The sequence below is a fragment of the Oryza glaberrima genome, chromosome 8, assembly GCF_000147395.1.
Source record: "Oryza glaberrima chromosome 8, OglaRS2, whole genome shotgun sequence".
Classification (NCBI taxonomy): Eukaryota; Viridiplantae; Streptophyta; class Magnoliopsida; order Poales; family Poaceae; genus Oryza; species Oryza glaberrima.
The window spans coordinates 920,069-945,671 of record NC_068333.1 but is presented as its reverse complement, the minus strand read 5'-3'; the positions used below and the strand labels follow the sequence as shown (position 1 = coordinate 945,671).

Here is a 25,603-nt window from a genome sequence, read left to right as displayed (position 1 = left end):
TATAGTGGAAAGATTGCTAGTACCCATTCGCATTGTACTCAAGTCACTAGAATACAGAATACTCAATACATACCAAAAAAAAAAACACATGTTAGTCTTGATGTGCAGCATTGTGCCCAAGGACGAACTCAATCAGCAAATAAGCTAGACAAAATTGCAATAGGTCTCCAATAATCCCTGGACGGTTCAGCGTGCCTGACGCTCTTCATGAGCTTGCCTGACGAGGATGTTCCGTCCATGAAAATGCTGTTGCAAAAACAATAATCAGCGTAAGCCATGGCAAATGAGAGGTACATGCTCAGAAAATAATCTGGAGAAAATGTGAACCAGGACTGCTTAAGCCTCATAAGCTACAGTTAACTGGCAAAGTTCTACTCAAGCAGAAACTTAGAAATACAAATGTACACCCATAATCCTCATTTCAGATTTTCTAACACAAAATTACCCCATTAGCAGCTTCCGAAGCAAATCCAGATATGAAGTTTCTTGGGAACAGAGATCCAAGGAGGAATTTATGAGTTCTGTTCTAGCATCAAGCAAATGCAGTGACTCAGAAAAGTAAGGAAAATGGCTAGCATTATACCGTATTGTCAAGCTTCAATGCAGCCTCAAGCTCTTCAGCTGAAGCAAATGAGAGGAATCCATAGACACGGCCTCTCCCTCCTTTGCGATCTGTCAGCAGCCTTGTACTGACGACGGTTCCGCACTGAGAGAAGTACTCTCGCAATTCTTGTGGCTCAACAGACCACGCGATGTTGCCAACGTAGATCTTGTGTGGGCTCTCGAAGATGTGGTCTTTCACAGGTGGCGTATGAGTCATGTTGATGTTTCTCCTTTTAGAAACAACGTCGGATGATAGTTTTACAAGCATTTCACGCCCATCCAGGTCCTAGAAGAGAGATGAATGCAAGAGAAGGTTAGATGTCACTTGTAAATCAAGCAGATAAATACAGTGTGAGAAGGGGAAACTGCAGGGCTCTTGTGTGACTCACAAATCCATCGAGAGCGTTCATGGCTGTCCGAGCTTCTGGGAGAGAACGCATTGTGACGAAACCACATCCTCGGCTAAGTCCAGTCTCAGGGTCACGGGAAATCTGCGGGTTGTCATCAGATATGAACATCACAGCGCACCTCTAAAATCAATCTGAAGCGCTTTCTAACATCATGATATGCAAACCGGTGTGATATGGGAATTGAAGAATTTAAACATGCTAGCTAAGTGGAATCAAGTAGGGGTCATTCATCCATTCCAAGCAAGTAGTAGCATCTAATATAAGTTCCAAACTTTGCTTGATGTATTAATCTTATAGTTCTCTAGTAAATACATATATTTAGCATCAAAATGCAAGAGCAGGTGTTTTGCAAAGAGATCATATAAGTCTGAAACATCAAAGAACTAACTTGCAGTTTGTGCCTCCAGGCCTACTCAACAACTTGACAATCGTTCAAAACTTAAAGGGGAGTCTTAGGCTGCGTTCGGGAGGAGGGGTCCCCGGCACGTAAAACGAAACACGTATTATTGCATCATTAGTTAAGTATTAACTTTTTTTTTTGAAAAATGGATTAATACGATTTTATTAAAATAACTTTCATATAGATTCTTTTTGCAAAAAACACACCGTTTAGCAGTTTGAAAAGCGTGCACGCTGAAAATGAGTGAGGTGAGTTGGGAAAACTGGGAGAAAAACACAGCCTTAGTCACCGTTTGCATTGGATATATGATGAGCTCCCCAATTCACTTGTTGACAGTGTCCACCCCATTCAATTGGTCAGTAAAATTTTGGGTTAAGCTGGTCGGTGATTCTTACTTTCTTAGCAGTAGCAGTAACATAGTATATCACCAGATTTACCACCAGGTGTTGGAATTGCAGTAGTAATGAGGCAAAGAAAGAAAGAAATGAATGATATGCGTATACCTCAACGGAGAGGACGGTGCCGTAGGGCTTGAAGAGCTCGTAGAGGTCGTCGACGTCGCAGCGGCGGGGAAGATTGCATACGAACAGCTCGCGCGGCCGCGACCGCCGCGGCCTCCGCCCCTCCCCGGAACCGGAACCCTCCTCCTGATCATCCTCGTGGCTCTCCCCGCGCCACCCCGCGGCATTGCCGCCCGCCCACCCTTGCTCCTCCTCCTCATCCTCCTCATCGTCGTAGTTCGACTCCGCTGCCTCCGCACCCGACCACCCACTCCTCTCCTCCTCCGTTTCGAACACCAGTGGCCCCGCGCTGGCTCGCCGCTCCGCGAGGCTGAAGAAACGGGCGGTGGAGAGGGCGAGGCGGTGGCGGTGGAGGTGGAGGTGGAGGTGGAGAGGAGGGGGAGGAGAAGGGGAGGAGGAGGAGGAGAGGTGGCGGGGATGGAGAGGGTTGGGGAGGTGGTGGTGGAGGAGGGCGTAGTGGGAGGAGGCAGCCATGGATGGGGTGGATAGGGAAGAGAGGTCGGGGGCGGGAGGAAGAGGATGATACGCTCCCTGTCTCGACCCACTCTCGGGTGTTGGCTTGGGAGAGAGATGAGCGGCTCGATGGTGTGCCACGTCGACAACTTCACCAAACAAAATTGAGTAAATTTCATAAAACTACATATACTTTATTTAAATAATCACAAAATTATAGATTTAAGGTGATGTTTCACAAAACTACACATTTTACACTAAATTTATCATAGAACTACATACTTAAGGTGAAGTATCGTAAAACTACAGATTTATTAACAAAGTTATCACAAAACTACATATTTTAGCGTTTAAATCTTTAGTACTGGTGTGTTATGTTTGAGTTATAAACATCTAAGTTTTATGATTAAATGAACACTAAACTTGTAGTTTTATTGTTATTTTGCTACTAAATATATAGTTTTATAATACTATACCTTAAATTTGTAGTTTTGTGAGAAATTTAGTGTTAAATCTATAGTTTTGTGATACATCACCTTAAATATGTAGTTTTGTGATAATTTGACCAAAGTATATATAGTTTTGTGAAATTTACTCAACAAAATACTCCATCCGTTCCAATTATAACATGTTTTAGCATCTCCATCCCTCACAAATTTTTCAAGTGAATTTAGACACATACTCCTACCCATGGATCAATGCAGAAATTTATTCTAAACCAAATCGTTTTATAATATGAAACAGATTAATGCTTGTGAATGAGTTAAATGATTCCATGCTACACTGCTCACTACAAGTTGTGGAAAAGTTTTATTTCTCTTTTTCGCCAAGGAAATAACATATTGTCTACTTTTTATAATAGATAATGCAATTGACTTGATCATCCATTTTATTTAAAAATTTAGTGTACAATGCTTATAAGTCATACTTTAAGTTTCTTTGATAATTAAAGAAGTAACGATAAAATAAATAATACTAATTATATATTTTTAAACAGTATAAATAGTCAAACGCCATTGAAAAAAAATCAACACTGTTACAAGTTTTGGAAATGTCGAAGTAATCGAGGCTTCAAGGAAACACAACATAAGCAAAGCAAACAAACGATTAGGGTGCATTTCAATACGGTAATTTTAAGTAACACGCGTATTATCGTAATGACAACTTTTAGATCGATGTCAATGTTCTTTCTGTGTACTATAACAACGATGAAGGCAAGTGAGAAGTTCGATCGGTGACATTAGCCACTCAAACACGCGTATTCTCGAAATGACAAAACTTCCAGCTCGATGTCAATGTTCCTTCTGTGTACTATCACAGCGATAAAGGCAAGTGAGAAGTTCGATCGATGACATTAGCATTTCTTCCTAGTTCCTACCGTCACTGTATCTCACGTCAGAAATGGCAGCAAAATGTATTATGTGTGACCTTGTATCTCGTCTTCAGTCTGGAACGAACCCAAAGGGGCGGAGGAGGGAGCTGATGGCGACCGCCGGCACGAAACCAAGCAGCACGCCGTCAGCCCGAGCAGCGGCGGCGGCGGCAGCCTCCTGCGCGAGCTCGAGTTCACCCCTCAACCTCTCGTTCTCATCGGTGAGCTGCAAAACATGTTTGCTACAGTTACTGCCTGAACAATGACACTGGGAGGGAGTATATGGACTATGGAGGCTTGATGCTACTACTACCTCTTCGACGGTTTCTTTCAGTTCCTCCACAGCTTGTGTGAGCAGTGAGACCTCCTGGCTCGCGGCGTCTTGGCAGGTTGAGTCGATGTCTGCCACGGAGTAGTTGGGGTCGAAGATGATGCCTTCCTGCACGAACAGTTCCTCCAGAAGGTCCACATCTTCCTCCTTCAGGCTCAACCTTAACTGAGGAAAAATGATTGATCTTCAGTGAGGTATCAAGTGATCAAAAATTGGACCTGAATTGGCCATCTCTGGTTAGTTGCTATACAAACCTTGTTCAGAATCCGGTCACGCAGATCATTTTGGCCATGAGAATCAAGGATGGGCTTCTTGATGCTATCCACTTCGGGAGAGGTTGATTTGGGTGTGGTCTTTATGAGCTTTGTCCTGGACAGATGCTGCCATAGAATCAGGACAATATGCAGAGGTAGAAATGTAATACTCCAGCATGCATTGTTCAAGAGATATGCCTTGTTCCGAAACGAACAGTAGACAAACTTTCTGGTGCATTTGAAGCACTGGGGGAACAACAGCACAGTAATGCCGCTCTTGAGTTGCCACCCTGCAAAAACCAGTGGCATTTAGACAAACCCGACGATTCAGAAACTCCTGAGAAAATCTTTTCACCAACCAGTGCATCTTGAAGAATGCGCGTAAGCTTAGAGTCACGATAAGGCACATGATTCGGTTTACCTGAAGATGAAAAGATAAGACAAGTAAATATAGCAAGGCATAAATCGTGAGGGTGACCTTCTGTTGATGTTTATTCTCTCCAGAAAAGTCTATACCAGTTGTTAGAGCATTGACAACATTCCCGAGAACTGAGAGAGATTTGTTGATTGTCTTTGCCTCATCAAGAACTCGTCCTTCAGCACCAGTTTTCTCAACCTTCTCTGAACCAGCTAAATCAACAAGAATAATCTTCCCTCCTCTCACCCTGAAAGTTTTATTTAGAGAAAAAGAAACACGTCCTGCTCAGACTAGCATCATTTATTCAGGATGGCAGTTTACTTAAAATACAGGCAACTGCAATTTTCCTTGAATAACCAGATTTTAACAATTTGAGCCAAAAGAAATCCAGCATTTGGATATCAAATCACTAAATCAGTCTATAGCACAAAGGAATGGGCATCACCAAATTTAAGGTTATATATAGTTAGTTGCAACCAATACGAAAAAGGGAATAAGGAACACCTATCCACATACAGGAAGCAATGTTGCACTGAACTACTGATTGCTGATGTTTATGATTCATTAAGCATACCTCTCATCAGAAGTTGATCCTTGTTGAACTGAAAAAATGTATAAGCAGTGACTTCTACTACTAGCCAGGTTCATTTCTATGTACATTAAGGACGATAAAATGCATAGTGTTAATATTTACAGCTGTTCTAGAAGCAGTAAAATAGTAAATAGAGGATACGTGTTTCTCCAACAGCTCTGTTGGCAATTCCTTCCTGTAATTTAAAGAAACAAACAAAAACTAATTGGTATCTAATCACAGAGAGGCATTCCAAGAAAAACACAAGGAACTTACAGAAAGGCACTCCAAGGCATCTGAACTATTCTGGATGGATACCTACAGAGATGATGAAATGTCACAAGCCATCAAGGAAAAATAAAATGGAATTATATACTTGTTTCAGAATATCAAATGAAAAACAAAACGTAAGGACACAATTTAAGCACTTCTCTCTTACTTCTGTTGCTCCAGAAATGTAGATCCCTTGAGTTTTACTCTCTTTGATTTGTAGGTTGTCCTTGGACAAGTCAAGAAGATCCCTGAGGTATGACAAAATAAAGTTTGATACTCTATTTCCAACATATGAATCTGTACAGCGGAAGCATAAGAAAATATTCTCAACAACACTGACCTTACTTTTTCCAAATATATCTCCACCTGAGAAGTGGTATATCAATGTGAGTAAAGATTTAGTGATGTGGGTTCAAATTCAGAACATGAGGCTGGAATTTTTACCATCGACAATTTCACACTCCACATAGCCATGCTTTCTGATGATTGTAGAGATTGAAAAAGCTCATCTACAACTCTCTGGACTAGTCCAGTTTTCTGCTTATTGCAATGCAAGATGCTCGGCCCCTGTGCCAACATCCAAATTAAACAAAAACACAAGTCAAAGCTGAAGTGATGCAGTCAGTCATCATCCCTTAAATTAATCCCAGCAATGTACACTTTACCTCCATGCTGTATGTCTTTCCTGCTCCAGTCTTCACATAGGAAAAGTTAAATAAAATGTCAGTGTTGACATGGGTAGCTCATGTCAGACATAGTAACAGCGTATTAGGTGCACTGCAAATGGTGACTGTTCAGTGTAAATTTTAGGGTTGAGGCTGGTAGTGTAGTAGCAACAAAATAAGCAAGTTACTTATGCAAGCTGTGCATCAAACATTTGTGTACAACTGTCTAGTTAGGGAACAAGGCGTTTGCACTTTGCAGCAATACATACCTGACCATAAGTAATTATAGTCCCATTTATTCCACTGATGGCATCTGCGTCCAAGCAATTTAGACAGTTGGTACAAAGCATGGCACCTCATGACTATAAGAGAATTCAGTCAAGACAAAACTAGAGACTATTGCAATAAGCAGATGCCTTGACTATCTTGATGAATAGGCAGAAAGAAACCTGCGACAATTGGCACTGCAAGGAAGTTATAGACATCAGACTGTTCTGCATCTTCATAAAACACCCTGTCAAAGCTGAATATGACATCTTCTTCCCTCTCATCCTAACTCAAAATTATTTGCAGAAACAACAAAACATGAGCAAACACAAAAGGCTTGCCAACAATATCACAGGGATTTAGCATGGAGAATGCATCTATAACTAAATAAACATAAGAATGCTCCTCTCTTTATTAACTATCCATTCCATCCTTGCACACAGGGCCAGCTATGTGACATGCTCAAGAAGGTTAATGGCTCATGGATATGAGAACATTAAACAAATCCAGTAATCTTGAGTAAGAGTCCTATTCTAGAACCAAATTGCACATCTCACAGAAAAGGCATCTGGTCATTTACATATTCAGTATACCTGCCTTATCTGTGAAACAATAATGGCAGAAGAAAAAGAGTATCCAAACCTTGAAAACAAAAGATTCTGAATCCAATCTCTTGAAGCAGACCTTGTCACCATTAGTCTTCCTCTCTTTGTGGCTCAGTGGTCTGAATCGCACACATACAGTCACGTTGGACATCCTGCCAGCCAACCAAATACGTGGCAAATTCGCATGGGAGAAAACGTTAACTGCATAGGGCCAAGGCCAACCAAATAAAACACAAATTACATAGTTCTATCAAATATATCACTGGTTCATTCAGAAATGCAAGCACACCTGGTGCTAACTTGCAAATAGGCTAAAACTCTGTCACCAACTTGTGTTAACTTGGGAAAAGGACTAAAACTAGCTGACTTGCAACCAAACTAAGTTGGCAAAATCGATCATATGCCTGCACTGAGTTGAGGCAACCATGGCCGAAGGCGACTTCGACGGTGACTGACCAAGGTCGTCGCCATCGGTAAGAGGAAAGAGATAAAATCCTGCAAACTGATTCCAGCGACGCGGGGGGGGGGGGGGGGGGGGGGGGGGGACAACGCTATCTATCACCCTTCCCCCTCTCCGCCGCCATGTGCTCCTACCCAAACCTCGATTTCCCTCAGCTCGGATTAGCTCCATCATGAGAGGGTTCCAAGTGAGCGATCGATCGGGGGAGATAGAAAGGCGTCAGGAATTCAGGATGGAAACAGCTAGGGGGAAGCGAAATGCAGCCGCCATTATACTTACTTTCCGACGACTGAGGAGTACCGGACCGATGAGCGGCGGCGGGAGGCGGCGAGTGTGCGCCGGTGAGCGTCTCGTCGGCGAAACGGGATGGAATGGGGAAGTGGCCGCCGCGCTCGCGGCGCAACCTGCCGACGCCGCCGCTCCGCCTGCCTCCGGCCGCGCGCCGCTGCCCGCTGCCGCTCTCGCTCTGCGGCAAAGGGAAAAACGAGAGAAGAAGATTACTAACCAGGGGCTTGTTGGCTGTGTTTAGTCGACGCCAAAATTGGAGGTTTGGTTGAAATTGAAATGATGTGATGAAAAAGTTGAAAGTTTATGTGTGTAGGAAAGTTTGGATGTGATGGAAAAGTTAGAAGTTTAAAGAAATATTTCAGAACTAAACACAGCGTTAGTTGGGGAAAACTTTTGGGTTTGGTTGTCACATCGAATATACGAACATAAGTATTAAGCATAGTCTAATAACTAAATAAATTACATATTTCGCGTAGGAAGCTGCGAGACGAATTTATTAAGACTAATTAATCCGTTATTAGTAAATGTTTATTGTACTACCATATTGTCAAATCATGGCACAATTAGGCTTAAAAGATTTGTCTCACAATTTATACACAAACTGTGTAATTGGTTTTTTCATCCACATTTAATACTGCATGCATGTGTCAAAACATTCGATGTGATGGATGAAAAGTTTTTGTTTTAGAAACTAAACAAGGTCTAGGATTGTTAACACCACTTTTTTTCTTTATGTTTTGCGACTAGGATGACATGTTAGCGAAACATCTATACTTTCTCAGGACTTTTTTTTTGGCGGTCTTATATAGTTGAGGGATAACATTTATGCACCTCCAGTGTACTAAAACCTCTAGACATTCCGTGGCCGATCGATGGAGTCTAGAGGTTTTAGTACACTGGAGGTGCTTTCAAGGCCCATTAGACTTCCTAAAAAGGCCCATTTTGATATGTGGGAAAATGAGCCCAAAAAGCTTGGAGCAAAGAGCACGTGAGGGCATTCAGTTCCATGACTTTTGTTTCATAAAAATAACATGTTACCAATAAATTTTGTGAAAATTGCATATAAATTATATAGCAGTTACATGCAAGTTACAAATATAATTACACTATGATTATAATATATTTGTATCTATCAACTTTTGAAGAAAATTTATTAATAAATATATAGGTGGTCCAGATGGAGCAAACCAGGTATTGATTTTAATGAGTAACTTTTGGCATTATTACACCTTGTACAGTTGTACTGTTAACCACATTCCGAGCAGTTGAAATGTTTAGTATTTCATTACTTTCAACCTACTTAGTTGGCTCGTTCTTTAAATTGAACAATGGTTTGCCGATGATTACCCCCAATCATGCTAGTACTTCACGCCATCACATGCTTCATGTGCAAATGTGCAATGCAACGCATAAGCTCAGCACAGAAATAATCAAACTGCTAAAGAAATGATGACCACTAATGTGCACACCAACCATCATTTGTGCTTACACAAGAAAAGTAACCTTTCTTTTAGCTAAAATAAACATGCTACTCCCTTTATTTCACATTATAAAACGTTTTAATATCTTCATTATTTATCTAGATACATATATATATATATATATGAAGCATATGCATTGATCTATGAATGAATTTATTTAAAACCCAAAATGTTTTATATGGTATGAAATGAATAGATTACTTATCACATAGCCTTAAAACACAAATAATCATAGATTGTTGAAAAAAAGAAGAAGAAAGGACTTAAAGCCCTGTTTAGGAGCTTCTGACTACTCCACCTTCTTACAATTTTAACTTCCTAAACAATCAAGATTGCAGTTCACATTTGGGGCTACGGCGCCTAATAGCTCACCTCGTTTTTCGTATCAGAGTGAGAAGATATAAAAAACGAGATGTGACATTAGCTCATGATTAATTAAGTACTAATTATTTTAAATTTAAAAAATATATTAATATGTTTTTTTAAAAAAATATTTTTCTTTTTTTTGAAAAACATATTGTTTAACAATTCGGGAAACGTGCATGCGGAGAAACCACACGAATGCCACAAAATAAACTTAGGACCTATTTGGTTGGCAACTAAATTTGCTATACTAAGTACTAACCTTAGACAAGCTATAGTTTTAATAGACAATGTTTTGATTCATATGCTATAATTCTACTTTGCGTGACCTATAGCCATCTGACCTACATGTCATATACTATTTTTTTTGTCTAATTTTATGAAAGCTTAATTTGTTATTTTGTTTATTATAAAGTATAGCAAGACTAAGCTTAGTTATTTTAATAAAAAATGAGTAGAAGCTAGAAAAACCAGTTTAGTTTGTCAGAATCATTAGCTACCAAAACAGGGTGTTACTATTAGACCAGCTAGCCTTTGATGAGAGGCAGCACTAGCAGACAGACATCAATGACAGTGGGCCCAGAAATTTCTGTCCAAAAAGGCTACGCTACACTCACTACAGGGGAAGAAGAGCGGTGGACCGCGTGGCTCCGTGCTACGGCGAACCGGTCCACCACCACCGCCGCGGCCCTGGACCCGTGGACCGAGGAGGTGGTCGGTGCCCTCTGCGGCGTTGCTGCGCCGGGTCCAGGGAGGAGCACCGGAGGACGTGCGCGCTTTGTGCTAGGCGTACCAGGCGTTGAGGATGATAAATGCCGCTGTCTGTTGGGACGGCCTGTACTGTGAAATTGTTGGTGGACCTGGTCCACCACCAGCTACCTCTCTTTCCTACTACCAGGAAAATATAGTACGGACTAGTACTGAACTGATGTGGTTTTTTTGGTTTCTTTTCTTGTAAGGATGAATAATGCTGGAAAAAGCAAACTAAATATGCTGCCAATGCCAAACAGTACAACTACGACGCTACGACGAATTGTCACTTGTTTGTAGGAGTACGTTGTACAGAAGTAATGTTTGTGTGACAAAATTGATAGCAGTAGCAACGTGTGTGATTCTCAACCCGGTGGCAAAGGTGATATCTTGAATTTATTGAGTTTAAATCAAATTTTGTACTACTTAAGTTCGTTTAAATACGCCATCTTATAACCTAAGCTCAATTTAGGGCATTTGTAGTGTTTTATTCGACCAATCTAATCGAAGAGCTAAACAAAATTTTAGTTCAATAGTTGTAGCATTAAAATCATTTTGTGGGACTCGCAGAAAAGAATCAATCAATCACTAGTCTACCTTCTATGCATTCACGCACATCTAAATAATTTTTCTACACCCTTTGTTGGACTCTAATTTGGAGTTCAATTTGCTCTCTGACAACTACGTTTCGACAACTACAACGAACCGCATGGTTCGGTTCTTTTGCCGTAAAATTGATTTTATATTCACGCTGTAGATGCTCTTATGTTCCAATTGTCACGGATGCGAATGTCTTTTTTGAAATACTAAGAACACGATTAATATTAATATCATAATAAGCATGTGTCTTTAAAAAAAACATATTGAAAAGGTCACTGAAGTTCATATATTTAAGCATTTGATTCGTTTTATATGTTTCTTAACGGACTTATGCATACATACATGTGATTAGCGGTATGACCATACGTGCGCCTATATTATCTAATACTTGTACTAGAAAAGCAATAACCATAGCATTGAATACTTTATCTGAAAAATCGAGCCACATGTTATTCCCGAATGCGAAAACCATGGAGAAAAACCGGTGAAATCATTTCAGATAGGACAATGGAATTGTACTTTGCAAAAGGGGCAAAAAAGAAAAAAAAAAGAAGCAGCAGGTGGTGGGCTATATGGACCGAGTCCACGGAGCAGCGAGAGAGCCAGGCAGCCAGTGCGTTGCAGCAAGCAAGCCAAGGCACAGAGAGAGATAGCTATCTCGCACTCATTCGAACGACGAATCCGAGAGGAGGAGGAGGCGGCGGCCGGCGATGTTCGCGCCGGCGGCCGCGGCGAGGCCGCACAAGCAGGCGCCGCCGGCGCGGGTGCCCACGCGGCTGGTGGCCGCGCTCTGCACCGCCTGCTTCTTCCTCGGCGTCTGCGTCGTCAATAGGTTGGTTCGCTGTCCGCTCCCCAAATCCGCTGCTCTCCTCTTGCTCCATGCTGCCGCACCCGCTTCGGTGCTGTCTAGGCAATCTCTTCTCCTCGCCACATGAATCGAGACAATGCTCGTCGGTTTTGAGGCTGGGAATGGTGATTTTTTGCTCGTCTGGTTGGTTTTGCAGATATTGGGCGGTTCCTGAGCTTCCCGATTGCCGAACCAAGGTAATTTATCATGTTGTATCCATTATTTTTCTCTTAATTGCTGTGTTAATGGGGATGCGGTACAATGTCGTCTGGTCGGATTTTGCCAGGTGAATTCGGATAATCCGGGGGCTGTAATGAACCAAGTGTCACAAACTCGGGAAGTCATCATGTATGTAATGTCTGAAGCTTATGCAGTCAGAATTAGTTTAGATTGATGTTTAGGTTTGCTTATACTACTTGTGCTGCAGAGCTTTGGATAGAACAATATCTGAAATCGAGATGCGCCTGGCTGCTGCTAGAACCATGCAAGCTAGGAGCCAGGGCTTATCTCCGAGTGATTCGGGTAGTGACCAGGGAAGCACCAGGGCTAGATTGTTTTTTGTCATGGGCATTGTGACCACGTTTGCTAATCGCAAGCGGAGAGACTCCATCCGGCAGACATGGCTGCCACAAGGTATTGTATATTTGTATAACCCTTTTCTGTGTAATGCATCACAGAGGTTTTGCTCCATACCTACCTAATTTGACACTGTCCAGGCGAGCATTTGCAAAGGCTGGAGAAGGAGAAGGGCGTTGTTATCCGTTTTGTTATCGGGCGCAGGTATTGTCTAGTTTAGGCCTGGGGAAAAATAATGAGTGTTGTATCAAACATTATGGTCTTGTTCCTCTTCTTGTTAATATAATGACATAATGTCCCCGATAAAAAAGGGAAAATAGTCGGTGTTTTCACTTACTGTACCGCTGAATTTGGGCCTTGCTTCTTGTAGTGCAAATCCAAGTCCTGACAGTGAAGTGGAGCGTGCCATTGCTGCAGAAGATAAAGAATACAATGATATTTTGAGACTTGTATGCTGGCTCTTCTAGTTTCAATTTTCCTGTTTTTGAGCAATCTATTGATAATATTGAAGTTTTGACACAGCGGTCATCCTTACCAGGATCATGTTGAACGAAATGGCAGTCTTCCTTTGAAGATTCAGATGTTTCTGTCAACCGCTCTTTCCATTTGGGATGCTGATTTCTATGTGAAAGTTGATGACGATGTTCATGTCAACATAGGTATGCCAACCCAGGACCATTCTTTAAAGTTTGGCTGTTGTGGTTTTGTTTTGAAGATATTCTGATGTATCAATGATAGCGCATAGTAAGGTTGTCCCTCTTTCATCACAGGTATTACCAGGTCGATTTTGGCACGGCACAGATCAAAACCTCGGGTGTACATTGGCTGCATGAAATCCGGACCTGTTGTTGATAAAAAGTAACACTCCAGAAACCTTGCAATTTTTTTTCAGTTAATTAAACAGATTGGTAAATGTGCTAAATGAGAACTTCGATCAAAATAGAATGCAAACATATGATATTACTGCCTGATTGTGTGAGGGAGTATCATCCATTCAAATGGGAACTTAGTCTTGCTACTTTCTAATGTTGCAAAAGCTAGCCTTTATAGTGTTCCAATAGAAGCTACACTCATCTCGTTTTATGTATTTGACAAATATAATTCAACTGATAGATAATCAATAACACAAGTTCACAACTTCACATTCTCCTAATATAAGGACACATCTTACTATATATGCTTATGTTAACAATGTTTATTTCTCAAAATGTCTAATGAAGCGCTTGCCTGATGTCAACAGTGAATCTAAGTATTATGAACCAGATCATTGGAAATTTGGGACTGAGGGTAACAACTACTTTAGGCATGCAACACGACAATTGTATGCTGTAACCAGAGATTTAGCAACCTACATATCAGCAAATCGGTGAGTTCTAATTTGGATATGCAAGATTGGATTATGTTACTTCTCCATTTCATATTTGTTTGATTTTACTTTCAGGCATATCTTGCACAAATATTCAAACGAAGACGTGTCATTTGGTTCTTGGTTGATTGGATTGGATGTTGAGCATGTGGATGAGAGAAGCCTTTGCTGTGGCACTCCCCCAGGTAGTTGTCTTACTTTAGTATCGATTTCCATGTTACCTCAGCATATTCTCCTATTGCATCTCTTTATCTTTTGTATGCTCAACAATGACATGATTTCACTCAACCTGGACGTTGCATGTAATCATATTAAGTAGTTGATCAAAGCTTTTCTTTTTCATTTTTTCTACCAAGAAAAAGATGACATGCATGTCTTAACAACTACCATGGCGGTTAGCACCTATCTTCAATAATTAAGACGCGAGACTCTTTTTAGCCTTTTTACCACCTTTCTGATCCCTGCTGTTCTGAAATGATAGTTGGGCATTATACTCAAACCAGCTTGTTGACATTTTGAACAAATATTTGAAAGCATCTATTTTTTATTCATCAGAATGCTGCTGGCTGTCTGGCACTTAGCAGTAGTTGGTTACTCTTAACTGAATGACCTCACAATAATATGATGCCGATGCCAATTGTTTACAGATGTCCTCACAGTGAATGTAGAGCTAATTTCTGCTGCAGTTATTCTCTTTGCAATTTGCGCTTCAGAAGGCATGGACACATTGTTGTATCGTCTCATCATCCAAAGTTTGAAATTGTTACTATTTGCGCAGTTCGTCTATCTTTGGAACATATGCCATCGATATGCCCCACCAATCATTGCAGTCAGCTCTGATAATAGTGGCAATGCTTTTGAGATGCACCTAAGATCATCTCAGCCATCATAAGCATCCAGCATCTACTTACCTGTCATATGTTTCAAAGCCCTCCAGTTGACCCTTCAGATACATTCATGTGGCATGTTTGGTCTTGCAGACTGCGAATGGAAGGCGCAGGCTGGGAACCCGTGCGCAGCGTCATTCGACTGGAACTGCACCGGCATCTGCAATCCAGTGGAGAGGATGGAGGAGGTGCACCGGCGATGCTGGGAAGGTCATGTGGCCGATTTGCAGGCACAGTTTTGACAACCAATGGGTGGTAGTTCAGGCATCCTCATAGTATTGTTTTCTCTGAACCCAACATGTAAATTGCTCGGGAGAACGAAATTGTTATGCAATGCAGTGGTTAGTTTTTTCAGGTGCGCCCTGTGGTTGGCATCTTTTCCTGGCTAGTTTGCAATGCATTGGTTGAAACTTAAAATGGGAGGAAAAGAAAAAAAAAAGATAAATGTAAAAATATGTCCAAATGCCTGATATTCATGTATACAATCCAAGGCATCATTTGAAACACAGGAACTTTATAGGATTTTCATAGGAGCTAAAACAAGTTTTTAGAAGATTTTCACTGGAATTGAACTGATATATATGAAATCATGCGGTCCAAAGGAGTAATCGATATTTATGGCTAATTTGGTTTGTGGCCAAACCTAACCTGGCATCTATTTGGTTTGTAGCCAAAGAAATTGGTACTGCCAAATTATTTTGCTTAGTACTACAATACATAAACAGTACTTTAGTACAACTTTGGCAATAAAACCAAAAAAAAAAAACCCTACCCAATTCTTGCCAATTGCCAAAATAAAAATGGTAAGGTCACAAATGGTTAAAAAACCAAGCAAGCCCAAGGCGATATCCTACTCGGCCCAGGTCCAGCCCATTCCAATTAACCTAGCTAGTCTCTCTCGGCCCAGGCGCGAGCTCACACAGCCATCGTCTCTCTCGAGCCGTCGCTGAAGCCAAAAAACCGAGCGAGCTGCGCTACTAGGCAATACACGCAGTTTCCGGCGATGTCGGCGGCGGCGGCGGCTACTGCTGGGACGTACTCTCCGGCGGCGGCCGCGGGGGAAAAGCGGAGGGAGAGGAAGGAGGAGCTGCGGCGCCACCTCGCCGAGGACGCCGACTGGCCCCGCGCCGACGGCCGCTCCTTCCACGACTGCCGTCCCGCATGTAAATGCCTCGTCCACCTTCTCAACCTGCTCCCATTTCTCTGTCTGCTCTGCCCTGAATGTCTGATTTAGTGACGACCTTCATCGAACGCGCCCACCCATTCGTGCTGAAGGGTCCCGGTTAAGCAACATTTTTCTGCCATCGCCTGGTCTGTGCTTGAGGTGTTCGACGTTATGCGTGAGTAGTACTGACAACGGCAGTTCCATGTCCTCAGTGGCAGAGCCAGGATGCTGCTGATGGTGGTCTGGGCGAAATATTCCCACTGTCAAATGCTTTCTTTTACTCTTTAAGACATCGTCCAACGTGAATATACTAGTATGTCTTAGGCATTATTGACTAAATCGAAGGAAAATAGAACTACATTGGCAGAACTACATTGGCGCTCTCTATCTGAGCAGGGGATTGAGGAATACTTTTTGTTGGTTTTCTGAGCTGGAGCACTTCACAAACAGCAGTCTAGGTATTCTTCATGCCACAGTATCTACAAGTGTAGATTTACAAACAGAATGTGACCAAAATAGTTTTGAGTGAAAAATCAAACCGTTATACCTCTCTAAGCTTAAGTGCACGTTGCTCATGTTCCAGAGTTCACAAGTTGAAGTTTCCTTTCTGAACTTTCATTTAGTGTGTGCTTTTCAATTAACAAAAGCATGCGCTTGACGCAATTTCTCCCGAGTGTTCTAAGGTGTTTGTTGCTCAAGGCATACTGTCGGAGAAATGGGCCCAGGGGTATGCGAAGTGAGGGGAATCTACCTTCCCATCCTGACACATGTCCCTACAGCCTGGTCCTATCCCCGCATTCCGTGAACCGCTGGAGCGGCCGGGGGGTCGGGGCCTCGGGGTGCCACGTCATGCCCCTTGGGCCCTTGCACTGCTTTGCCCCGAGGCTCTCACCCAGCCGCCGTGTGGCGGGGGGAGCAAGCGAGGAGGGGGCCCAGGCTGAACTTCCTTTAATGCGCGCAGCGCCCCAACTGTCCCCTGTCACATTTAATGCAGTGGGGCATACGTGCGGCGTGCTAAACTGACGTGCGATGGTCAAGAATGACCGGTCTGACGCCGGTCACGTCTGACTGGACGGACAACCGTGCTCCCACGTCGCATCTGCTTCCGGTGGAGTGGAGGTAGGTATGACCCGTCCCATCGGGGGGTCATTCGGACGGCGGCCACCACAAGTCTTCACCTATTAATGAGGGAATGACAGGGCTGTCCCCCGTGTCAGGCGAGGGACGGCGCTGGGCCCCGCTCAAGGACAAGCTGTGGTTTACCTTCCAGGCGAAGGCACGGGTCGAGTTCCAGTCAAGATAGGGTGGGTCCCCACCCGAAAGAAGAGTAGGTAGAGGCGGTGCATGTGGTATCCCCTTGAGGTATAAAAGGAGGACCTTGCCCACCGAGAGAGGGGACGACTCTCAGAAAACCTGAGCTTGTGGAGGAGGGAAGTAAGAGTGTTCTCCCGAGTTTAGGAACCCTTGTAACTCTCAGTCTAAATCCCATACATAGGAGTAGGGTATTACGCTTCATAGCGGCCCGAATCTGTATAATTTGGTTGTGTGCGAGCTAGCTAGGAGCCTTGGGGACGGATACGCGATTTCTAGAGGCGAGCTTCTTTCCTCGTCCGAACTCATGAAAGGGGGGTCTCACGATCTCCCGCTAGAGAGGATCACTCCTCGACAGCTGGCGCGCCAGGTAGGGGGAAGTCGCGCGCTTTAAAGAGAAGTCGTTTTCTTCCGTCCCAAGTTTTCCTTGACCCTCGACGATCATGGTCAAGGTCCTGGAGGAGGAGGCAGTGGTGTTCACCCCCACTCCATCTGGGAGTGAGGATGCTAGCGAGAGCCGCGGCCCTTGTCACCGCCGCCGCAACTCTCCAACTCCTCCCCACCGCGATCCCTCGCGGAGGGAGGACCCCACTCGTTCAGGTGGTTCGGCCCTCTCCCCGCCCTCGGGCGGAGGGAGGCCACGTCGCGTTGGGGCACGGCGCCGCCTCACTTACGGTGACGGCGGCTCGCCCCGAGGCGCGCTTCAGGCAGCGGGTGCCCTTCTGCTGCATCCCCCCGTGAACTCGGAGCCGGAGACCCCTGTTCAGCGCTGGTTGGACGACGTGGCCAACTTGGTCACCACTGCCCAGTGGCAGTTGGCCGCGGGCGGCCGACCCGCCGTCACCGGTACGTCGCGTACCCCCATTACCCTCTCCTCGTCAGCGAGGAGGAGGGCCCGTCGATCGGCCACGGCCTCGAGGAGGTCCACGGCTCCAACATCGTCGGGGCCCTCGGGAAGCCGGACGCGTCCCGACGGTCTCTACGGGGAGCAAGACGCTCGAATCAATATCGAGTGACGCCGGGACGAGCGCCGAGCTGCCCGCATGGGGGAAGGTGCCTCCTCATCTGGAGTGCCGCGTTCCTCCTCACGAGACGGTCCTCCCTCCACGCTCACCCCTGGAGGGACTGGTTGTAGGGCCTTCGTGGCGAGTCTTCGGAATGTCCGGTGGCCCCTGAAGTTTCGCCCCAACCTCACGGAGAAGTATGATGGCAGCATCAATCCCTCCGAGTTCCTCCAGATCTACACCACGATCATTGTGGCGGCAGGGGGCGACGACCGGGTCATGGCGAATTATTTCCCCATGGCCCTCAAGGGTCAGGCGCGTGGCTGGCTGATGACCCAGCCCCTCGACTCCATCCACTCCTGGGAGGACCTGTGCCAGCAGTTCGTCACGAACTTTCAGGGCACATATCCCCGCCCAGGAGAAGAGGCGGACCTGCACGCTGTGCGGCGGAAGGATGACGAGTCCCTCCGCTCGTACATATAGCGCTTCTGCCAGGTCCGCAACACTATTCCATGCATTCCGGCCCATGCGGTCGTTTATGCGTTTCGGAATGGCGTGCGGCATAACCGCATGCTAGAGAAGATTGCCTCCAAGGAGCCCAAGACCACCACCGAGCTCTTCGAGCTGGCGGACAAGGTGGCTCGGAAGGAGGAGGCGTGGGCCTGGAACTCCCCCGGCACCGGCGCGGCGGCTGCGGCTACCCCCGAGTCTATTCCCCGCTCTAAGCAGCGAGATAGGAGGGGCAAAAGGAAACCGGCCCGCTCCGATGACGAGGGCCATGTCCTTGCGGCTGATGGGCCCTCACAGGCCCCACGCAAGGGAAAGGCCACCGGTGACAAGCCAAGCTCCACTGCTCCATCCGGCGAGGACCGGTCGGCAGACAAGTGGTGCTCGGTGCACAACACTTATCAGCACAGTCTCGCCGACTGCCGCTCGGTCAAGAATTTGGCCGAGCGGTTCCGAAAAGCTGATGAGGAGAAGCAGCAGGGTCGACGAGAGGGCAAAGCCCCCGCGACCCCAGCCGATGACCGGCGAGGGGAGGCCAAGAAGGCTCCCGCCGATGATGGCGATAACAGCGAGGATCTGGAGTTCTAGATACCTCAGGGAACCGTCGCCACGCTCGACGGGGGGGCTTGCGCTCACACCTCCCGCCGAGGCTTCAAGGCCATGAGGCGAGAGCTTCTGGCCGTCGTCCCAACCCACGAAGCGGCTCGGAAGGCGCGCTGGTCGGAGGTGAAGCTCACCTTTGACCAGAGCGACCATCTGACAGTGCTCGCTCGAGGTGGGAAGTTGGCCGGGGCTGGAAGTAACATCCCCCCACCACCGCACCTTGCAGCAGCTGCGGGACAAAGAAAGACTGGAACAGCCGCATCGTCGGCCGCACCCCGATGAACATCTCGCACAAATGCGCGAAGATGGCCAGCGTCATCACGGCGTTGGGTGCGAGATGCAAGGCATGGATTTCGTAGAAATCCAAAACCTCGTGGAAGAATCCGGAGAATGGCGGGATCAACCCCTTCATAGCAAAGGACAGGAGGTGCACGGATCGCTCTGGGTACCGCGGCCGCGACTCCCCTGCCCTCACGGCAGCATCTTCCGGCATGATCTTGCGGGGGAGACTAAGGTGCCTATCCGCCGTAATGCGCGATGCCGGAAGCACTGCGTCGCCGGCATCTTGAGCCATGATGACCGGCGGAGAAACGACGAGGGGCTTGGTGTGCGGAGTAGCGTGGAGTGGCGAGAATGTTAGGGCTTAGGGAGCGAGTGTGCGGGTGAGCAGTTGGCGAAAGGAAGGAGGCAAAGTCCCCGCCTCCGTATCCTTTTATCCCTGCCTCGCTCGCGCTTGCCTCCTTGTTTCACGCCCTCTCGGTTGCCCCCACGATTCTCGCGCCTGCAGTCGCCTCGTCGTTTCCTGCGACCACTCATCACGTCGCCCACTGAATCCGCGCCCCGCATTTAGTGCGCCTGTCAGCGGCACACTCGGCGTAGGGCGTGCGACGGTCACGGGCGCAATCTGGGCGAACCGTCACCAGTACCGCCGCATGCGTGGCGGGCGAGGGAGTCGAGGTGTGGTCCAACCAACCCCCTGATTTTCGCGCCTTAAGCTTCCTCATCATCAGCGCGGTCAGTGGCGGTCAAACCGCTGTTGTTGTTTATACGCCAACCTGGCCATTCGGCGGCATCCGCTTAGATTCCCTGCCGGGCCCACAACCCCAGCTTGGGAAGTCGTGAGGCACCACGTCAGACCGACCTCAGGAGGCCAATGTCCGATGTGGAGCCGGGGGCTACTGTCGGAGATATGGGCCCGGGGGTATGCGAAGTGAGGGGAATCTACCTTCCCATCCTGCCACGTCTCCCTACAGCCTGGTCCTGTCCCCGCATTCCGCAAACCGTAGGAGCGGCCGGGGGGTCGGGGCCTCAGGGTGCCACGTCATGCCCCTCGGGCCCTTGCATTGCTTTGCCCCGAGGCCCTCGCCCAGCCGCTGTGTGGCGGGGGGAGCAAGCGAGGAGGGGGCCCAGGCTAAACTTCCTTTAATGCGCGCAGCGCCCCAACTGCCCCCTGTCGCATTTAATGCAGTGGGGCAGACGTGCGGCGTGCTAAACTGACGCGCGATGGTCAAGAATGACCGATCTGTGACCGGCCTGACGCCGGTCACGTTTGACTGGACGGACAACCGTGCTCCCACGTCGCATCTGCTTCCGGTGGAGTGGAGGTAGGTATGACCCGTCCCATCGGGGGGTCATTCGGACGGCGGCCACCACAAGTCTTCACCTATTAATGAGGGAATGACAGGGCTGTCCCCCGTGTCAGGCGAGGGACGGCGCTGGGCCCTGCTCAAGGACAAGCTGTGGTTTACCTTCCAGGCGAAGGCACGGGTCGAGTTCCAGTCAAGATAGGGTGGGTCCCCACCCGAAAGAAGAGTAGGTAGAGGCGGTGCATGTGGTATCCCCTTGAGGTATAAAAGGAGGACCTTGCCCACCGAGAGAGGGGACGACTCTCAGAAAACCTGAGCTTGTGGAGGAGGGAAGTAAGAGTGTTCTCCCGAGTTTAGGAACCCTTGTAACTCTCAGTCTAAATCCCATACACAGGAGTAGGGTATTACGCTTCATAGCGGCCCGAACCTGTATAATTTGGTTGTGTGCGAGCTAGCTAGGAGCCTTGGGGACGGATACACGATTTCTAGAGGCGAGCTTCTTCTCCCGGCCGAACTCACGAAAGGGGGGTCTCACGATCTCCCGCTAGAGAGGATCACTCCTCGACACATACCCATCTATTATTTTCGAGCATGTTTGCTGTTAATTACATAAAAGCAAATGCTGCTGCATGTTACATGTCATGTGTGTCTGATTGCAATAGGGCAGTGCAGCATCTGGACCAGTATACGCAAGCTTAGGAAAAAACTCTTGAATTTAGATAGGATTTTACAACATGCATCTATGATACTACCAACCTTGAAGAAAGAGCAAAATTTTGTTTTCATGTATGAGAATTATGGTCTATGTTACATGATTGCAGAATCTTCTTTGATAAATTTTCTGAAACTGTGTTTCACTATCGCTATTTCTTTCTCAATTTTGACTTGAATGGTTCCACAAAGTGTTCTACCATCGCTGGAATTTGACTTGAAGCTAGTGGGACTCTCAGTTGTCAATCAGAGTCGATAATATAATTTGATTCAGTTGTCAATCAGAGTCAACAATAAATTTGATTTGGTTTGCAGTTATGCAAACAGGACCAACAACTGCCGCATCAGGATCTGCTTATGCAGAATTTGGGAAGACAAAGGTCATTGTGTCAGTGTAAGTATAATTGCACTTTTATACAATCATGTACCACATGTATGTATATTTGTGGTTTAGTTTAGATTCCAAGTGTTAAAGAACATGTCTTTCATTAGATCCCAATGTGAAAGCTGTCTCTTATAAATTCAACTTCCTACTAAAACATAATAGTTTCCATTATGATATTCCAAATCTATCCTCCAACTATCATTCTAAATTCGAATTTTGAAAAGATTTTGGCATTTGTGGAACCAAATGCTAGAAAGTTAAGGTCAACTGAAATATGTTTACACTTCACAGCTTCTTTCTGTGAACTTGAAATACGCTTAAAAGTTACTAAATGCTTGAGAACATTTCATACTCGCTTGGATTCATGTATCAATATGTTCTATGCATCTATCAGTTGAGTGTGCTAACATTTATCAGTATTTTATAAACTCGTGCTCTTATGACTTTTGAGGGTTTCAGCTCTATGGTTAGCCCTTTCTCAAGGGACCCCAAATAAGAATGACAACGATAGTTTGAAGGCATTGAGGCTGACCTTTAACATGTATTTCCTAGCTTCATGTTACATAAGTTTCACATATCTTGTCAGTCAAACTCTTCATATTGTTTATTCCTGTTGAATTTGTCTTATTACTCTGCTTGCTTGGTCATGTTTATTTGATGAGCAATTTTTCAGGTTTGGACCAAGAGAAAGCAAGAAAGCAATGTTGTACAGTGATACCGGTAGACTCAATTGCAATGTGAGCTACACAACATTTGCCACCCCTATACGTGGACAGGTCTGCTGTTTTACTAGCTCTCCGTTGTCTCTGAACAAATTTCTTACTGGACCATTTATGCTTCGAAATAAATGTTGAAAGTCTGCATCTTCATTCCAGGGAATGGACAACAAGGAGTACTCCGCAATGCTCCATAAAGCCCTGGAAGGCGCAGTGATGCTACACACTTTTCCAAAAACCACTGTTGATGTCTTTGCGTTGGTTCTTGAGTCTGGTGGCAGTAAGATACTATCCTTGAATTTGATTATGATATTGCTGCATTTGATATGCTTGTGCTGTTTTAGTGTAGTACACTGTAGTTACTTATTTTAGGAAGAATTATGACCTGAACTTAAACTTTGTGAACTAGTATAATATGATGGCACAAGAACGTCTTCCATATTTTTTGAAAGAAGCCTTCATATCATCATGAGTTATTTCCAAGAAACTTTATTTCTTTACAGAAAAGAATTGAACTACTTCCATTCATACTGGAAATACTTTGATTTCAGGTGATCTTCCCATCATTATTTCTTGTGCTAGTCTTGCGTTGGCTGATGCCGGAATCATGATGTATGACCTTGTTACATCGGTATCTGTGGTATGGCCACACATTCTCTCCGCTTTACAATGCGTACACTTAAAAACTCGACATTTGAATTTGAAGACAATCCACTCTTTGCTTCTTTGTCAGTCCTGTTTCGGGAAGAACATTATCATCGACCCAACCTCTGACGAGGAAGCATGGCAAGACGGCAGCATTATGGTGGCGTACATGCCAGCCCGCAAGGAGATCACTCAGCTAACACTTACTGGAGAGTGGTCTGATGGCAAAATCACCAATGTGTGTGTCTTTTCTGTTACATCAACATATGATACTAAAACAGTATGAATTACTAACATTTTGCTTCCTTCCATCAATAGGCGGTAGAGCTCTGCATGGATGCTTGTAGTAAGCTCTGTGACATACTACGGGAGCGCTTGAAAGATGCTGCCAGCTTGGCTGAGTGAATAATTGCTTTAGCAGCGAGATGTCCAAGACTTAAAACATATCCTTAGCTGTACAAATTTTGTAGGCAAGGGAGGCTAAGGCCTGATATTTGCGAGATTACATGATTATGCTGATTGTTTACTTCATGGCAAAGCAGCTAATTGTTCTGAGAGAAAGTAGCATGGTTTGTATGTTGTTTTGTACTCCTGACCTTCAGACTTGTAAACATTGGGATGATGCATTGACGCGGCACTCCTGTCGTTATTCGTTTCATGTATTATGCTATCTCATAGTACTACACTAGTTTCTTGGCTTTCCTAACAATGCCGGGTTATAGTTACTATATTGGCTTATACTCTCTCTGTTCCTAAATATTTGACGCCGTTGACTTTTTTTAACTTGTTTGACCGTTCATCTTATTCAAAAACTTTTTGTGAATATTATTAAAAAACTTGAGTAGTAGTAGTATATTTAACAATGAATCAAATGATAGGAAAATAATTAATAATTAGTTAAATTTTTTGAATAAGACGAACGGTCAAATATATTTTAAAAAGTCAACAACGTCAAATATTTAGGGACGGAGGGAGTATTAAGCTGGGTAGTTGGTAAGTAATCACCAAAGCTTAAGTTTTGATCCTACATGAAATTAGACTCCTTTATCAGATAAATTTCGGATTCCTAGCACTGCAACAGTAATATCACTATCTGTGGATGTATTCTCACGAATCACAAATTGAATTATTAGAAGCTTCAAATAACAATTATAATATCATAAACTTATTACTAGATTTTACGAACTTAAATATTTACTCTCTCTGTTTCATATTATAAATCGTTTGATTTTTTTTAGTCAAACTTTCTTTAAATTGGCTAAATTTGTAGAAAAATATACTAAGATTTCCAATACAAAACAAACATATTATCAAAATATATTAATGTTAAATTTAATGAAACTAATTTGGTGTTATAAATGTTGCTAATTTTTTCTATAATTTTGGTCAAATTTAAAGAACTTTAACTAAGACAAAAAGTTAAACAACTTATAATATAACTTATAATATGAAATGGACGGAATATTATATAAAAACAGCCTAAGTTTTAAGAGTTCGACTAAGACTGTGTTCGGCACCCTTTTTTCCCAACCCCTCTCTCTCGTTTTCCGCGCGCACGCTTTCAAACTGCTAAATGGTGTGTTTTTTTTAAAAAAAGTTTATATACGAAAGTTGCTTAAAAAAGTCAAATTAATCCATTTTTGAAAAAAATAGCTAATACTTAATTAATCATGCATTAATGGACTGCTCCGGTTTCCGTGTTTTCCGGTTGGTAACACATGTCTTAGAGCAAGGCTAATAATATAGCCGACCTGTTAGCTATAAGGTTCTTTGTAGTCTACTCTCAGCCTACCCATATAATAGTGAGCTCTCTACAATTAATACATAGCCCACTTGTCTTTCTCACAGAGTTTTTTTTGGTTCTTGTGTCCGAGCCGACTGTAAGTTTACAGCCCGCTTCTCCTCTCTTCTTTCCTCCACCTCAGAATTTAGCCAGCTTATAGCCTACTATTATACTCGCTCTAATGGCAAACACAGCCTAAATCTTCGAGGGTTCTAAAGTCAAAATGTCTCAAGCGAGTACAATACAAATACAAATACGGTCGTTCCAGAATAAAGAGAGAGTACAGATACGGCGCAGATACGTACAGGGAGGGAGCCCCCACACGAATCGCCCCTCTCCTTCCGCCGCCGCCGCCTCCTCCTCCTCCTCCAAGCAAACTCCCAAACCCAACTCCGCCCGCCTCACCCCCCCCCCCCCCCCCCCCTC

The 25,603-nt window shown here is 44.8% G+C and overlaps 4 protein-coding genes across 9 annotated transcripts; 2 read left to right on the top strand and 2 right to left on the bottom strand.

Annotated features, from left to right (window-relative positions):
• Positions 1-2: 2 nt before the first annotated feature.
• On the bottom strand, positions 3-2,514 carry LOC127781429 (31 kDa ribonucleoprotein, chloroplastic). Its single transcript, XM_052308383.1, has 4 exons — positions 1,917-2,514; positions 993-1,094; positions 584-889; positions 3-246 (listed from the first exon to the last, which is right to left on the bottom strand). Exons 1-4 carry the CDS (start codon positions 2,406-2,408, stop codon positions 187-189), a joined length of 960 nt encoding a protein of 319 aa, XP_052164343.1. The 5' UTR covers positions 2,409-2,514; the 3' UTR covers positions 3-186.
• Positions 2,515-3,351: 837 nt separating this feature from the next.
• Positions 3,352-8,084, bottom strand: LOC127783402 (kinesin-like protein KIN-1). 6 transcript variants are annotated; one of them, XM_052310668.1, is made up of 17 exons: positions 7,883-8,084; positions 7,181-7,344; positions 6,721-6,823; positions 6,541-6,584; positions 6,272-6,301; positions 6,051-6,173; positions 5,947-5,972; positions 5,773-5,854; positions 5,610-5,651; positions 5,496-5,529; positions 5,337-5,412; positions 4,861-5,009; positions 4,704-4,765; positions 4,543-4,634; positions 4,345-4,459; positions 4,073-4,255; positions 3,352-3,985 (listed from the first exon to the last, which is right to left on the bottom strand). In XM_052310668.1, the coding sequence occupies exons 2-17, from the start codon at positions 7,292-7,294 to the stop codon at positions 3,830-3,832; spliced, it is 1,431 nt and encodes a 476-aa protein (XP_052166628.1). In that variant the 5' UTR covers positions 7,295-7,344; positions 7,883-8,084; the 3' UTR covers positions 3,352-3,829. The 6 variants fall into 6 exon arrangements, with proteins under 6 accessions (XP_052166628.1, XP_052166626.1, XP_052166627.1 ...); XM_052310666.1 differs by having other exon boundaries at positions 7,181-7,295; positions 7,883-8,083; XM_052310667.1 differs by lacking the exon at positions 7,883-8,084 and adding an exon at positions 7,433-7,630.
• A 3,632-nt stretch (positions 8,085-11,716) lies between these two features.
• Positions 11,717-15,369, top strand: LOC127783324 (beta-1,6-galactosyltransferase GALT31A-like). Its single transcript, XM_052310581.1, has 11 exons — positions 11,717-11,917; positions 12,090-12,129; positions 12,219-12,280; positions 12,360-12,565; positions 12,649-12,712; positions 12,879-12,957; positions 13,047-13,167; positions 13,279-13,366; positions 13,749-13,874; positions 13,950-14,059; positions 14,855-15,369. The coding sequence occupies exons 1-11, from the start codon at positions 11,796-11,798 to the stop codon at positions 15,001-15,003; spliced, it is 1,167 nt and encodes a 388-aa protein (XP_052166541.1). The 5' UTR covers positions 11,717-11,795; the 3' UTR covers positions 15,004-15,369.
• Positions 15,370-15,687: 318 nt separating this feature from the next.
• On the top strand, positions 15,688-24,050 carry LOC127781341 (exosome complex component RRP41-like). The gene is made up of 7 exons (XM_052308283.1): positions 15,688-15,924; positions 21,964-22,042; positions 22,707-22,809; positions 22,909-23,029; positions 23,301-23,389; positions 23,483-23,632; positions 23,713-24,050. The coding sequence occupies exons 1-7, from the start codon at positions 15,765-15,767 to the stop codon at positions 23,797-23,799; spliced, it is 789 nt and encodes a 262-aa protein (XP_052164243.1). The 5' UTR covers positions 15,688-15,764; the 3' UTR covers positions 23,800-24,050.
• Positions 24,051-25,603: the final 1,553 nt, after the last annotated feature.